Source organism: Contarinia nasturtii, unplaced genomic scaffold (assembly GCF_009176525.2).
Source record: "Contarinia nasturtii isolate CC-2019 unplaced genomic scaffold, AAFC_CNas_1.1 Cnas_scaffold_78, whole genome shotgun sequence".
Lineage (NCBI taxonomy): Eukaryota > Metazoa > Arthropoda > Insecta > Diptera > Cecidomyiidae > Contarinia > Contarinia nasturtii.
The window spans coordinates 5054783-5072358 of record NW_022197436.1 but is presented as its reverse complement, the minus strand read 5'-3'; the positions used below and the strand labels follow the sequence as shown (position 1 = coordinate 5072358).

Below are 17576 nucleotides of genomic sequence, written 5' to 3'. Positions count from 1 at the left end.
AGCATCATTCAATTGCTCGCATAAATGTATGTCTTTCTGAACGCTTGTTCAATTTTATTTACAGAATGTTCAAATTTATTTTATAAATCAAATATTTCATTTAAAAATGTATAATTTGTATCACACCGTACTAGATACTAAAATCTTCGTACTAAATTGCTTTTTAGTTTTCATATTGATTTAGAGTGTACACTACATTACATGATAGAGAATAAATAATTGGCTAATTGACTCTTCTGTGATAAAATACTTAAATCCAAGTATAGAAATGTATTTGTTTTTTCGTAATCGCTGTCTCGTAAGTATGTTCGATCTAAACTGATAAATTCAACATTGATTCTTTTATCATTCTGTATGACTGAGATAAATTGATTTGTTTGCTTATGTTGTGTCGCCAAATAAACGGCATGTAAAATGTCAACCATCTTTTGCTTCGGGAAGTCGTAATATTAATCGATGTGATGTTTAAATGCCACCAATTGACATAGACATTTTTCTACTTTAAATTGATAAATACCATTTTTTTATATGCAGATATGGGAAACACCTTAATGTACATTCTTTCAATATACACGGAAAATTTGCGCACAATTAGGCAACATAGTAATTTAAGATATTTGTAATTAAAAACAACAAAAACAACAAAAAAACTATTAACAAAATACTCATCATATTACAAAATCTGACTGCAATCAAGTCATTAATAACAAACACATCTCATAAACAAACAACTACAACACCAGAATTCAGATACAGGCACCAAAAAATATATCGATTTTATTAGACGTGCGATACGTAGATCATTAGCATTGTAAATTTATTCATTTAGAAGAGCTTCGATACTATCGAATAGAGAAAAAAAAACACATGTAAAAAGTCAATATATGAATGTAGATGTTAGGAATTTTCAATAGGAGATAGTTTTTGTCTCGCTTTAAATGCTTTATTTATGTTTTAAAAATAAATTGGTCTTATTTCCAATTTAACGCCTTTATAATGCATGAAAGAGCACGGTGTACAGAAAACAAGAACAATTTTTTTGTTTTAAATTGAATGTCCGTTTGACACGTAAAAAACCGACCGAATGCCACCATTCGCTTAATTAATTGGAACGTCTAAACTAGATAGACATAATCAAACGCAACAAATATGAATTTTTTAACACACTAAACTATGGAAAATGAAGTGTGTCGCCGATGTGTCCTCAACACACAATAAAAAAAGAAAAACGTTTTTTTTTTTCAAATGCACACTGTTGTAAAAGTTTATACTAAATCTAAAAAAATCAATATCGAAACTACACTTTTAGCAGCAGTTATGGAAAAGCCTTTCGTTTTATTTTAAAATTCAAACTCGCCGCAAATGTACACCTGCCAATAGGAAATGTTAAAGGCGATCAAATTACGCTCTTAGAGCGTTGCTTACCTTAGCGAAAAAAATATATTATTAGATACCTCAAACATTGATAATTTTATAGATGGCAAATTCTATATGATTGATTACATGTATGTGCGTGTTGTTTTAATGGCCCATTGTTATTTGTGCGTCTATATACATATATCTACATATATATATACCTATAATAAGCAGCATAATTAGGCGATAGCTAAAATAATTTCTCGAAAATGATTCTCTTAATAATTCATCTGTATTTTGTAATTTCTTTCATCAATGCGCTTTTGCTGCGAATCATTTGCGGGACGTATAATTGTTCTGAAACGCACAATTCAACTAAAAAACAATTCAAAATAAACAGAGCAATTGGAACGAATCGAAGAAAATATGGATAAGATTCGAGCTGATATGATGGATGCTGAAAAAGCCCTCAGCGGCATGGAAAAATGTTGTGGAATTTGTGTTTTGCCATGGAAAAAGTACGAAAACTCAAATTAGAAAAAATCACGATAATAAACGATTACCATATATTATTTTTTGCACAGAAATAATGCATTCAAAGAGGACGAAGGTGCATGGAAAGGTGAAGGCGATGGCAAAGTTGTGAATAATCAACCGCAACGTGTCATGATGGATGGACAAGGGGTGATGGCATCTGGTTACATTGGAAAGTAAGTAAAACGAACGTTGTATTTAATTTAACAATCCATTACATTCTCACTCCGTTTATTGAACAGAATCACAAACGATGCACGCGAAGACGAAATGGAAGAAAATATGGGTCAAGTCAATACAATGATCGGTAATTTTAACTCATTCAAAAATAGTCGGTTTTTTGGAATGAAATTTTTATTAAAAAATTGTTCAAGTTATAAACTGCATTCATATGATTGTCAAATTGAATTATTTAATAAATATGCTCAAAATAGTACATTTCAAAATGTTAGAGAGACAAAAAAGAATTTTATATAATTGAATGTTGCATGTCCATTTCAAAATCACCGCATAATTTCAGGAAATCTACGGAACATGGCAATCGATATGGGATCCGAGCTTGAAAATCAGAATCGTATGGTTGACAGAATTAACGCAAAGGTAAAACAAATTGACCTCAGTTCAATTGAACTCAAATTGAATAATTTACTTGATTTACTTGACTCTCTCTCTCTCTGTCGTACAGGGTGAATCGAACGAAACAAGAATAGCGGTGGCAAACGAACGAGCTCATCAACTTCTCAAATAAATTGTCTTCATCATATATATGCACACCATATGCTAAAACAACTCAAAAACCAAACCAAATGGACAACCCAACCATACAGAAGATGCCAATTTGATTACGAAGGAGATTAAGAAATGAAATGACAGTATCTATACAAATTATGTATTAAGATTGATAGCAATCATAAAAGATGATGATAAAAATACGATAATAGGCGGAATTCGTACTGATGTACAGAACAAAATTCAATTTAATTTGTTTAAAAAAGAAAATGAAACGTCTGTAAAGGACGCCAAAAAGTGCATTTATTCTTAATTTTCGCTCTTCGAAAAAAGCCATTTGTTGCATATTTTTGTTTTCTCTCATTTTCATTTCGTTTTATTAGAGAGATTTGGTTATGATAATAGATATACTATATATATAATATGGAAACAGAGAGAAGATTTTGAAATAGTTTTGTTTTGCTCCCTACATTGAATTATGTAAAAATATATTTAAGTTTTCGACTTCAATTACATTAAAATGATGAATATAAAGAAAATGTCAAAAAAATAGAGAATGAATCTCATCACATCTACAAAAAAAACTACAAGAATAGTATAGATATTGGAACAACTATTTGGTTCGTTTCATAAAAACGAAATCAACAAAAGTCAGAAAGAGATAAAGATAGACATAGAAAGAGATAAAAGAGATACTAGAAACATTGGTTTTCTAACATTATTATAATACATTTATATGCATTTAAATTAATTATTAATTCTGCTGTAGTACTACAATATAAATAGTTTCGTTTACTTATTATCGATTTGTAGATAAATTATTTATAATCTCACACAATTTCATTCGAAAAAAAAAAAACTAAAAAACATATGGATGGACGAAATATTAATAAATGGTAACCAAATTACGCGTAAAATCGACTTGTTCGAATTACTGTTCCGTTCATTCGATCACAAGTCCTACTTTAAATAAGAAAGACGAAATTGCAATACGCAGCATTTCGACATTTTGCAGCATTTTTATGCTAAAATATTGTAATGAATTAAAACTTTCCCCCCATGCAAATGTGTGCCTTGCTCTCATATATGTGACACGAGGGCAGACACAAATACGTACTCACATCCCACATACACTGCAAAAAGAAAACCAATAAAAAAAAGTAAAAACACCATGTGCATAAGCGAATCTAGTGTTATGTTTATTTGCCAGCCGATCAAAACATAATAATTAAATTTGCAATAAATGTATATCTGCACAAAAATCTCTCACCCTTCGAAAATACTGAAAATTATTGAAAAAAAAAAAATGAAAAAAAAAAAAAACAAACAAAATACAAAAGCAACACAAAAACTGCAACTTTTTTAAACCTAATCCTTGTTGATCTTTCCAGTTGAATTTTTTATTCATTAAACAAATTTGCATATATTAAAAACTATATATAGGAAGATTTGTTCATCCATTGCAAGATATGTGTGTTGCAGTTCAGTTTTGGGTAGGCATTTTTGTGAACATTTCAGGTATTTCCAATGGAAGTAAAAAAAAAAAAATCAAAAAATTAGTTTACTTTCATTGCCAGGTTGAAAATGACTGAAACTACATTCAAATGGCAGCCTCATTTATTAGTTATCCTACCGCAACCATAATGTCTGGCAATGGATGAAGTTGTGTTAACATTTGTTTCCTGGGTAGAAATATTTGTTAGCATACAATATATATTTCAAAATAGATTCACAGAAAACAACAACGCTGTAGCTTATTCAATTATCTCCACGTTTTGAATTGAAACAAAAAAGAGATCGAAAACATGAATGTACCAGTATGTATTGAATCGCGTTTATCGAAATGTCACAGCAAAAATGAACACACTATTATGCAGTATTAGGACGATGCGAATTTAGTGTGCTGTATTTGTATGAATTTGGAACAACCAAAGAAACTGAAACAAACAAAACCATTATTTTCTGTAGGTTAGAATAAAAATGCAAAAAAATATGTAATATTCCAATTGCGAATAAAAAAAACTTAATCAATAACAAAATATTCAATCAATAACAAAAGAAAATACTGAAGGAAGTTCCAATAGAATTCAAAACATGAACAAAATTAACTAAATAATTTAATTGGAATATGATGTCACATGAATCTATCCAAATTTGATAAAAAAAAACAAATATTATAACTTCTTCTCCGCCTCCGACAAATTTAAAACTAATAACAGCAACAATATTTTTCCTCTTCAAACAAAATCTATTGTCCGCAAATGGTTTGGTGGACATTTTCTTCGTTTTTATGAAACACATTATGTGTAAGAGTACTGAATACAAAATTCAGACATTCAACATCCAGCATTTGACATTCTTGAAAATTAGAAAAAAAAATTCGCGACTTATTTTTTAAAAAAGCCTGGTTGTGAAAAATGCTTTTAGTTCAAATGGACAAATTTGATTTGAGAAAAATCCTATTTTAGAAAAAAAGCCAAAAAAACGTCATGATATTCCAAACTTTTTTCGATCGTCAAGTATTGAATGGAATCTAATCCGTTTGCAACGAAAATTCTGAAAATTGAAATTCTATTTCGCCCTTTACAATTTAAATAAGGCATACTATTGATGATCACACTGCAATATGTGAATGATAACGTTGATTACAGACTTTTTTCAACTTCATCCTTTTTTCTCTCACACATAGTAAATCTTTTGTTTGCTCGCAATCATTTAAATTTTCATTCGATTATGCATATCAATACATGTTTCATTTAAATCAGTTTTACATCGCATACGGAAATGAGACAAAACAAAAATTAACAAAAAAAAAATACGTTCTGATGTATTGGGCACAGTGATAAAAAAATAAAATGTGAAACATTGTTTGGATGAAATAAGCCATTTTGTTGAATTAGGTTTCAATGAATGAAAAAAAAGAAGCGAACGAATTAATATGTATTTAAAAGATGAAACAAAATTAGGCATTACGTTTTTTATTCCATTATAAAACTTTAGAAGACAAGAAAAATTGAAAAAACATTTTAGGCAGAGGTTCATCATTGAATCATTTCGAGAGAAATAAAACAAAAAATTCCATTTGGATATTTAAATATATATGATCAATGAATATGCTTAGCTTTTTTGTCCTTTGTCACTTATTTAGATTTTTATTTCATCTGTATTTCAAATGTCTCTTTCAATCTTTAAATTAAAAAAAAAGAACAACACACAAAAAATATATTATTAGAAGGATTTCATTTTGATAATTTGGGATTTTTTACGGAAAAAAAAATAAGTCGGAAGTAGGAATCACAATTCCACGGAACACATTTCACCTTCATATGGTTCGCTCTTTTTTCGTCATAATTGTCTTGTCTAAAATTCATCCACACCGTAATGTTCTGCATGATGTCAACGCTTGATATTCTTAAACAGATCTTGCATCTCAGAATGAGTATCAGTCATGAAATGAGGAACACCAAGGAACAATATTATTTGTATTAAGAATCCTTTTCTAATGATATCCGATTAGATTTTAAACCATCAAGCAATTTTTTTCAGCTAAAAAATCCCAAAAACTAAACATGAAATCCAAAATAAAATAACAGTGTATATTATTATGTAGAAAAAAAAATTATAGAAATATTTATCAAACATTTAAGAGAAAAAAAATCAGTTAAAAAAACGTTATTTAAAAGCTTACACCAACGTATTTATCAATCAATCCATGAATTTGTCTCAAAGAGATTTTGACTCACCCTCAGTTTCAATCGCACTTTTAATACATTTAAAAAAAAAGACATCTGAAAAAAGATTACGGTTTTTTCTTTGGAAACAACACAGATAATACCGAATCGTGTTGACATTGTTAGAAAAAGAAATTCTCAATTGTATTAAACCATTTGACATGATTCAGTTGATGAGAACGAGAGAGAACCGAGTATTTATAATCGTTAGTTATTGATTTGTTGGCTGAAAAATGAACAAATGCAAAGCGATTATATATACATTTTTCTTTTCTCTTGTAGTTCAAATAACACTTTCTCTTCGGGTCCCATCGACAGAATTATAACAGTACAACTTTCGTTTTAACAGAGCATCTTGATTTGCTGCTGCTCAGCATATAGCTGAGAGCTGAGAAATGCTGAACTCGTGCGGCTAACGCATACGAAACGGATGGCACGCACACATGCATTCTCCCCGTTTAAACGGTTATAAACAGTTGATTGGACGTTCAATTCAAAACTCAAAACTTAGTAACCAGTTGAGTTTGAAATTGTGTTGCGACCGACATATGAGAAGCTGCGAGAAAAACATCACGTCGCATCCCTCGTTATTTTGCTTACGTAAGTGAAAGCAAGAGATGAGATGCGACGTGCTGTTTTTGCTCTCAGTCTTTCATATATTCTGAAAGTGTACGTCTAACGCATACGAAACGGATGCACGATACATATTCCCCTTTCACTTCGTATGTTCGCTGGTATAGTGTGTAACAGCACATACGAAGCGAAAGGGGAATATGTATCGTGCATCCGTTTCGTATGCGTTAGCCGCACGAGCTCAGCATTTCTCAGCTCTCAGCTATATGCTGAGCAGCAGCAAATCAGGATACTCTGCGTTTTAAAAATATAAAATTAATAATAAACGTGTTGAATAAACAGAACTAAACAAAAATGAAAAGCTCATAATCAATTTTAAACAGACAGTCAATATCGAAATACCTATCGCACGGTTTTCAATTTCTGTTTCTCATTTTTTTAATCGAATTTCATTTTTTTTTTGTTTTGATTTTATTAAATGCCAATTAATAACATTATCAACAATAATAATAAACAAGATTCCAAGCTCGCTAAATGAGATTTACTCTATGAGATCCGCTTTTGTTTTCAAACATTCGTAATATTGCGACGATATATGGGCGATCTTTTTTTAAGTCTGGATTTATTGAAACAATTGTTTGCTTTAGAACTTTGATTGAATTATTTGTTATGTTTGAAAAACAAAAATAAAATTGTTTTGATATTGTAATTTTAAGAAACAAATAATAACATTATAAAACATATCAATTTCGAAATTGTTTTTATCCCATTATTGCCATTGATTTCTTCGTCGAGCACACCAACAATTCATGAGTCAAAAAACGAACCGTTCTGTTGAACCACGGTAGAAATTCTACACAAAACAGTAACAGTTTTGGTCATCAATTTCGTTTTCAATTTGTGTTTATTTATTTTTTTCAACACACGCACACATGCCATTGCTAATGTGAACGTGACATAATAATGTGACATTCGCCATTAGAGTGCACAACGGCAGCGGTCGAACCGTTCCGTAGACGTTTGTTATTGACTGTCAAATAAGACACTTCATATTAGCAGTGAAATTGTGAACGCTTCATTGTATTGTACGCTGTGTGAATGAATTTGGTTTGTGTATGTCCATATATTGTATATGAAATATGAACGTATGAAATTCCAGCACAGTATGAAATGTTCGGTCGAAAATTGAATTGAGTGGAAAAATCTGGAATATTGTGTGTGTGTGTTTTATTTTTTCATGCGAAAACAAGGTTCTAAGTATTTGACATTGGCACATGTGTGTTGGCATTTCCACAAATAATTTTCACTCATTGGAATTTTCACAATCCATTGTCGTATTCCCCCAAAAACGAATGCAATACAATATTTTCCGCTACCACATATACAACAACATCGAGATCCACATTGACGTATTTCACGTTCAAGCATCAAAGTGTACAATAGTGGCACACAACAATCAAAAGTGTTAGTTTCGTGTTGGCGATTTATTTTTTATGTATGAATATGAAAAATAACAACGAAAAATAAATAAATCCGAAATATTAAATCAAGAACGAAATCAAAAGTAGCATAACGCATCGCGACCAAACCGACAAATCCGTGTTCACATGCCCAATATAAATGCAGACAAAGCGTGTTCGTAACAAATACAACAATTCGTTCAGTGCATTTACACCGTAACCAAATACAATATACATCATACAACAGCCGCCGTAATGAGCGCTGAGCCAACAACACATAGAGTATTCTCCGATTTAGTCTTTAGTCTTTAACAGAGTGTCGTCGAATTGTGTTGTACACGTGTCGCGTTTCAGCCTCACAAAAAAAAATTGAAGGAATTTTTTTTTTCAAACTGAATTTGTCTCTTTATCTATTATTATTTTTTGTTTTGTTTTGTGGAACACCATTTCTCTGCACTACACCATTTTACTGAACATGGTAAATAAATACAACGAATAAATATTAACGTAAACCAAAAGAATAATAACTGAGGAAGACTAGCATGAGAAAATGAAATCAACACAACATTAGATTATAATTTAAAAAAATTGAAATTGGTCGCGATTGCAACATATAAACGAAACAGTTGTTTTCTGTTATTCCAATTTCAAACGAACAGTGAAAAGTTATTTGAAAGAATAAAAAAAAGAAGTGCATTTTATTTCTGTGCAATCGAATCGGGGGGACCGTTGTTTGGAGAAAACGCGTTCGTCTGTGCAAATGGTTTACCAAATTGAATACTAAAAACAATTGAATTGTACTTTTTTTGACATCAAATTGCAAAAAAACCATCGCTGTTTTTCGGAAAGATTACAACGTACCCAGAAGTAATTGCAGAAACGTTTTTCGGGAAGAAAAAGAAGTAAGAAAACAGAAGTAAGTAAATGACATATTGTGTTGATTGTACGGTGTAGTTAAACGTCACATACGTTGTTGTTTTTTTTTTTTTACATTTGAATGTTGAGTATCTGATGTGAACATACACGTGTGTATGTTTTTATTCGTTCTAATTTTGTGGCCGTTTTCTGCCTGTCTCTCACTTTCAATACATTTTTTCGCTACTGTTTTTTCTATTGTTGTCACCGTTGCTGCTGCTGTCGTCATATTTTTATGCATTCGATGTACAGCTCTTGTGCATGCGGTGGTAGCGCATGGTGAAGGTCTCCGCACTTCATATCTGCCAAAATGAACACACATGAATCACACAAGTGATGTCATTTTTATCCAGTGAATAAATAATATTCGAAACACATTCAGTTATTAACAAAACACAATGGTCAACGCTTGTAAAGATTCAACGAAGAAAATGAGACAAGTTTTAATTGGTCTGCATAGAATAAGGGGGGCTAGATAGAAACAGTAATTAACATAAAAACCAAAATGAAAAAATGTTTGAAAAGTGTCTTTAAGCAAATGAAAGTGGCGCAAATCACAGGCACAACTCGTACGCCATTGAATTATTCACGTAAAAGCGAAAGTATATGTTGGCTTTCTTTAGCACAAGTGAAAAACCAACATACATGTTGATAACCACAGGGATCATTTTTGGAATTGAATCTAGTACTGCTTTTCCTCTTGGATACAATAAAGTTGTTTTTGAGAGTATGCGTCAATATCTATTGCGTACCTGGAATTTTCTGAAATTTTTCCTCTCAAAATATATAGAAATATCGATAGGAAACCTTACAAACTTATACTTTGATTGGATTCTAAGCCAAATGTTTCGCAAATATTCTTTGTAACAGTAATAAACAATGACGATATAATGAAATTCAAAGAATGAAAAAACTTATGATGACCTTATATCTACAAATAAAAAAAGAAATAAAAAATAAAAATTGATTTGCGGTATTTTGGAAACGGTGTTATAACTCGGCAGCTAAGCGATGTAAATCACTATAATTGTTTATTTCTTCATTTTTCGCTGAGCATACATAACACTCTCCATACATGGTATGATTGGCTGATGAAAGAGTTTTGTGTCGGACTGGTTAACAGTTGGGATAAAATGAGGAATTAACAATTCAAAATTAATTATTTCATTTTTGCTTAGCCAGTGAATTAAATAGAAAACCAAAATTGATTTTCAAAGGAAAACTATACCATGCTTTCTTTCAGTTTATGAACCCCAAGCAAAAACATATGAAAATAAAAAACATCAGTTCATCTTCTTCATGTTATCGTTCGATATCGGTTCATTTGAAATTCGTTTAATTACACACGTTGCAAACGATAGAATTTGATTTTGAACCGGTTCACAGATGTTGCAACAGCTTGAAATTGAAAATAGACAATTAAATTGAATTTCATGTTTTTGTTTTTGGTTCGAACAAAGCGAAGCAACAAACCTTGGCACCTTTGCTGAGAGAATTCAATTTTCTCCGCTCATTTTAAATTCTTATCTCTTTTTTCCATTCTTAAAACTCTATTCTTATCGACTAAAAGCAGAGCGTGTAATAAGGATTCGACTTAACTACCCAACATTTTGTGTTTTGACATCCGAAATTGTATGAAGACTTAAAATTGTCTTTTTCCGTTGCAAAATGTGTAGTGGAGAGTTTTTTTGGCACGAGTTTTGCGATACAAATCATTTTCGACGCACTTTTTAAGCAAAAATCATCAAAACTTTGGATTTTCGTATTTGGAGCCATGCATGTACTATATGATATCGTAATGACTTGAAACTTTGCATATGTTACTTTTTTAACAAGAAACATTTTGAAAGTTTGAAAAAATTTCAATGAAATCTGTTTTTTGCCGAAAATCTTGTATTTTTCATTAAAAAAATTTCAAACTCCGTGGTATTTTTGTAAGAAAAAGAACAAGTTTTCACTACGGTAAATATACATTTTGAGAAGAAATCCAACCAATTTCGATTCAACAAACCCAGTAAAAAATTACATCAGAATTTTTGACTGCCGGTTTTCTGCACAAGAATTTTTGAAAATGATGATGTATGCTGGATTTGGTTGCATTGCTTCTGTTTCGACTGTTGTTGCGGTTGGTGCCAATCCAAACGAAGGCAAAGCAAACAGAGTAATTTGATAGTTTTTCTCACACATAACAATCAAGTGAAAACAAAACCATGCTTTCGTGATATTGAGAAAGCGGTCGATTTGATTCGGTTTTGATGGTGATAGTCAACATATATGAAATGCTATCAATAATGTGAAATATTCAATGATACAATCACAACAATTTTTTAATACATAAAGCGAATACATGGTATTTAGTGAGTGTTAACAATTGATGAAATGAATCAATGCAGCGGAAAACTAGCTCTTATTTTCCTCCTAAATAATAATGCCACATAAAGTAAACCATCAATAAAAAAAACTTTATGTTACAGTATTATTTGGATCAAAATAAGTGCCAGTCTTTCGCTGCAACGATGTAAATATCGTTCATCCCATGTTTCACAACGATTCTCTTTGTGTTGCGCATTCTCATTTGTTGAACGTACGACTTTGAATTCACCGCGGTGTGTTTGCCAAAAAACTATTATATTTTACCGATTTTTTTTTTGAAAGAAGAGAACATGACGATTGAATTTTTTATTCAAATTTGAAAAACAATATCAATACACTGTACACACTGTTTGAGTTGTAGTGAAGCGATAGAAAAAAAAGAGAATGAAAAAAGGTGAACGTAGAAAAACACAAACTTGTTATATTAGATGCGAAAACACGAAAAATTGACATTTTTTTCATATTTTCCGGTTAATGTGTTTGTGCGATGAAAATGGAATCGAAAACCAAATCCCATACCTATTATAATTGAATAAATAAATTTCGATGGTGTGGATAATGTGGATAGTGATTCACCCCTTAGGACAAACACACACACGATCTTCTAATGATATTTGTTTCCAGTCGATGACACTTTACGTGCCTGTATGTGTGCATTTGTTTTTCGTTTTCGATTGCTCGTTGGATATGCTTTTTGATCAGTTGTTAAAACTAATATTGATGAATACTCAGAAAAAAAGTAATCGGAGCTAAAAAATGTATGGCAAATGGATATAATACAACATGATACATTCTTGTTCACACATTTACGCTATTGTCTAAAAATATACACGCATACAAAACGATATATATAATGATGGCATCGTGGTTCGTCGTTTATTTACTTTATGTATGCGTTAATAAACTGGCATAAAATCACTTTTGTTACTTTTCCCGTTTCGTAATGTGTAACCATATTAAAGTTTTATATTAATTTGATATGGACTAAGAAAATAGCTAACCGTAGAGTTGGCTAGATATATAACCCAGATAGATTTGTAAATGGAGTGTTGAACGTTTTCGACTAACGCACGCATAAATGTCGCAAAATCGAAATGTACCAAATATCCGTCGTTTCCGAATATATCTGGCACATCTATCTAGCCAACTCTATTGTATGAAAACAAAGAAAACGAAAACTAAGTGGTGCCATTAAGTAAACAGATAATCATGATGAGCTTGAATAATATGGGGATGTTTTTCTTCGCCCCCACAAAGTTCTTAATCACACAAAACCAACAGCGCGCTTATTTTTAAATTTTGCTTCAAATTGAATGTTATTTCGTCATCGTATCTGAAATCGTTGATTGAATGTGTAATAAATGTTGTTGGTATTGTATTTCTTATTGAAATTTCTATGTACCGTGTGTGGGTGGGTTTTGCGTGTGCTTTTGTTTACTCGCTTTCATCATGATAGCCGGTATTCTTTACTTCGTTTAATTATATACAAAATATCAATTTTTAATCACCAAAAATTGTGTTAGTTGGATGACATATTATTTATTTCATCTATACCGATAGAAGCTTTTCGAACACAACGGAAATAATGTATATGTTTCGGGTTTAACTTTAGTTTCAGAATGCCTGCACCACAAATGGATGGATCTGGACCCAGATCCGAATTACAGGAGCTGCAAGTCAAAGCAAATCAAGTTGCTGACGAGGTAATTGTTTAAATACAAGTCGAAATTCATTAGCACATTCGATTCGTTCAATTGATATATTGAAACCGTAAAAGTAATCCAACTTGGTAACGAGCTTTTGATTATAATCGCTAGGTTTTAACCATTTCGAACCAAAAAATAATAATAATATAATGCGCTATTTATTTTCATTTCACTTTATCACATATTTCTTATTTACAGTCACTGGAGAGTACGCGCCGAATGATTCAACTGTGCGAAGAGGTAAAACTATTCATGTGCATATCATTCAAATTTATGTAGCAAGCATAAAACGAAATGAAACAAAACGACACCTAATTTAGATCAAGATAGGTCTGTTTAAAGTATTTCAGTAGGGTTCAGAAATTACCTAAACAGTGAATTATAGATAAAAAAGAAACTTTCACACCCCCAACACACCAGATAAGTTTTATTCAATGTGAATCTATTGAACTTCAAGTCTTCCTAATTGAATTTCACGTCTGCATCATTAGTGAAATCGCATGAATGCGTTAACTCTCTCCTACTATGGTTGTGCTATCGCGATCATTCACTATGTGTTATAGATATTGTTGTTTGTCAAACAATGAGAAATCGATTATTTTCGTGTGTCTTTTTTTTCTCACTCTCTACACATTCCCTTCTGTAATGATAATAATATTAATAATAATTGGTACATTTCCATGTAGATTTTAGCGTCGAATAGACGGAGAGTAGTAGTTCCAAACATGCATAGTAGGCCCCTTTGGTTGTTGTTTTTTTTAAAATTCATGTTCTTTGTATTCGTTGTTATAACTTTTGCTCATTTTTCTCTGTCTCCAAACCGTATTGTTGGCTCTCATCCTCTTGTCAACCTGCTGTGTCCTACTCTTTTCATTCTTTGTGTCGATGTAATAAAAAAGTGATGTGTGTGTGCATATAATAGAAAAAAAAACCAGAATCTCCGATTTAATTTATCAGTTGTGTGATTTCAGTGTCGTTCCGTTGTAATCAAAGGAAGTTTGTCATAAATAAAAACGAAAATCGGTATATATCAGTATATATATTGTGTCCATGTCAACCGGCTAAGCCTATGAAGAGACAAAATGCGAATTCCCCTCATCTGTGCCATCTTGTATTCCATAGTTGAACTCAATTTAGTTACAATGAATTGAATCGAAAAAGAGAAAAAAACAACAACAGTAACATGGCTACATAGATCTGTTGACCAGTGAGATACGTATAACAATAAAATGAAAGAATGAAGAAAGCGTATATGTGTATGTATGCATCAGCACGCATAGATGTACAGCTCTGTGTGGCCGTGCTATTGTTATTGTTTTTTTCTCTTTTTCATTTCAATGCTACAGAATTAAATTCAGTTTTTCGATCTAATTCGAACTAATGTGAGATGGCGCTGATCAGCTGCGTTCGCATAAAAAAGTTCCCAATCTCATATACGTCAACCCCGCTTGGTCCATGTTCATTCTTCCTTTTTTTTTGTCTCAATTTAAACATTTGTTTTCTCTTCCATTGATGTTGTTCTCTATTCTCTATTATTTACTCTATTCTTTTATGTGGATTTTTAATTTATTCATTCTTGTCGTCGGTGTAGTTATTTGTATTCCGTAACTTAACGAAACACTTGTCGATTTGTATTTGTATTGTGTGGCTTGAAATTGAGTAAAAAAATATAATAATATTGAAGTAAAGACTACCCATCTACCCTACTCCAAAACGTCAGGCTCAGAGCTCAACTAATGTTATATCACAGCATCTTCGATTCCTTTCCATTTCCCGGCTCAATGAGAGGGAAAAAATGGAAAACGAACAACTAGATTGTTTAATCGCCAACAAGATCTTTGATATGGAGATTTAAGCACCATATTACCCAACTACCGTTCTCTATATCTCATTCAGCCTGCTCATCAACGACAACGGCGAATGCTTATCGCATCACCGATATGTTGGGTGTGTGTGTGTGTGTGTGTTTGCATCAGATAAGTCTTGCACATATTCAAAGTGCTGTTATTCTTTTCGTGTTGCATTGAATTTATGAGACAGCATCGACATTTTGACGTTCTCTGGAAGCATATCAAAGTTTGCTAGTTTTTTTAAAAATAGAACGCAAAAAACAACAACAGCAGCAACAGAGAGAAATACCAATATGTTGAGGACTATTAACACGATGAACAAAAAAGACACGAGTGGAACTAAAGTAGAAAATAGATAAATAGCAACAAAACAAACAATGGAAACGACATGAGATACAAAGCATTAAATATTCGATATAGATCCATCGTCACATTGAAAATCAAGCTTTCTGGACTGAATGGAGCACACTACATAGTTTTCCGAAAAAAAATCTCGTATCACTCTTGATGTATCAAGATTTTTGTGCTTTTCGCTTCACTTTCACACACACACACATACGGAATAAGAAAAGAGCGTTTGCACCACATGCAAAATGTATAAGATGGAATAAAAGACATTTTGCAGCATATTTCATTGCCCAAATGCATTGTCAATACCTTGAACTAATAAGTTGAACACGTGCTGTTGTTTGTCGGCAACTGACATGTACAATTTATTTGTTATACAAATACGCGCATGTATGTACAGATATAGTATATATATATATTTATATGAGTGATTTGAATGCAACTACCGAAAACCTTTTTCATTGTTTCACTGTGTCACCATCAGTTTAAGCAATTTTAATGAACCAAAATGGAAAGTGCAATGAATGTTTTAATGGAACTTAGCATTATTTAACAATGGAAATGTGCCGTTGTGGCAATGATTTATAGACAAGATTCCATCACATCATGTAGAGGTAATGTGAAAGGGCCTGGCTGTGACATTTTATATGCTGGTGGCAAAACAGATACATATTATTTCTTTGGACAATCAATTGTCAGTCTCAACAGAAGGAAAAAAAAAACGATTTCTTATGGGTGCAAGTGTCAATAGAATATAGTTTTTTTTATATATACAAAATAGTATTGCGATTTTATCTCGCTGCCTGTCATTTACGACGATGACAATTTTCTGCTCCGTTGTATTGCACTTTAGTGTTGTGATGTATCTGTTTAAGCTCTCTTTCATTCTTTCAACTCTCTCTCTCTTCATCTGCATCATGGAATGCTTGGTATATATCGAACAAATTTGTATGCATTTTTAAAAATATGGAAATTTAAAGTAAGTTTCCAGCAACAGAGCCTGTTATATATGTTTGAACGCGCTTTGCAGTAAAATATGTATACTTTCGCTTGTACACAACAACGATTACATTGTTAGATTCGTTCATTTATGTGTACTATATGTTTTAGTTTTTGGCAATTTACTTGCTCGTTTCATTCTTTCACAGCTCTACTTGAAAGATCTATCGTTAGACACAAGATTGAAATCATTCAAATGAATGTAAAATTGTTTCTTTTGAAAAATTAAATGCCAACTTTTTTTGCACATGGTAGCTTCAAGCATAACAGCATTTCTTTACACGAAAAATGTTACACGAATTAGATCAATTGTTACACGATGTCTTCGTATGGATGGCGCTGCGAACAGTGCACCATACATCTTTTGGTAAGCTATCGGCGATGAGAAAAATGAGAATGAAAATGCATGGCAATATATAAGGTTCTAAAAATTGGTGCATATTTTTAGCAATATGTGCATTTTTTATGAACTTATGGAACGAAGAAAACCTTTTTACAGAATGTTACACTGACATTTTGCAATTTTACGATCGTTATTTCCAGCCAAATGTATTTTAAATGATTGAACTACTATACATATACATTTCGGCCAAAAATAAAGTTCGGTGTCAATTAGAAAATGGTGGTACTTCATTCAACCTCACATTGTATTTTCAGTATTATAAAACTGAAATAATCCAAGCAAATATCGAGCAACAAAACCGGTCAACCAGGACGTCTGACATCGAGTGAGTCGTCAACGTATATTAGAGGGTAATTTAAATGCATTACACTATTAAACGCGTTACTTCAATTACAATAAAACAACGAAATTGAATATTGTCAGGAAATGACGGGGAAAAATCTGATTTGATATCAAAATAAAACTAAAAATATTTGTTTTAAAAATACATGCAGACAATAACTATGATTCATTTAACGAAAAATCAACAAATTCTAAGTTGTTGGCTAAACATATCGCTGCACATAAATCCAAATGAATTATTAAAAAATATTCGGAGC

General features: G+C 31.7%; 2 protein-coding genes across 5 annotated transcripts in view; both read left to right on the top strand.

Moving 5' to 3' along the window:
- The window catches only part of LOC116338414 (synaptosomal-associated protein 25-like), a 13090-nt gene extending 8923 nt beyond the window's left edge, over positions 1 to 4167 (top strand). The window contains exons 4-8 of one of the 2 annotated variants that reach the window (XM_031763642.1): positions 1757 to 1874; positions 1941 to 2066; positions 2133 to 2197; positions 2411 to 2490; positions 2576 to 4167. In XM_031763642.1, coding sequence (XP_031619502.1) covers positions 1757 to 1874; positions 1941 to 2066; positions 2133 to 2197; positions 2411 to 2490; positions 2576 to 2638 — 452 coding nt within the window. In that variant the 3' untranslated portion in view covers positions 2639 to 4167. The remainder of the gene's footprint in view (positions 1 to 1756; positions 1875 to 1940; positions 2067 to 2132; positions 2198 to 2410; positions 2491 to 2575) is intronic. The other variant, XM_031763650.1, reaches the window with a different exon arrangement.
- A 3809-nt stretch (positions 4168 to 7976) lies between these two features.
- LOC116338426 (synaptosomal-associated protein 25-like) overlaps positions 7977 to 17576 on the top strand; it is a 30565-nt gene continuing 20965 nt past the window's right edge. The window contains exons 1-3 of one of the 3 annotated variants that reach the window (XM_031763680.1): positions 7977 to 9299; positions 13284 to 13374; positions 13576 to 13617. In XM_031763680.1, the coding sequence (XP_031619540.1) occupies positions 13291 to 13374; positions 13576 to 13617 (126 nt within the window). In that variant the 5' untranslated portion in view covers positions 7977 to 9299; positions 13284 to 13290. The remainder of the gene's footprint in view (positions 9300 to 13283; positions 13375 to 13575; positions 13618 to 17576) is intronic. The other 2 variants (XM_031763672.1, XM_031763662.1) reach the window with 2 other exon arrangements.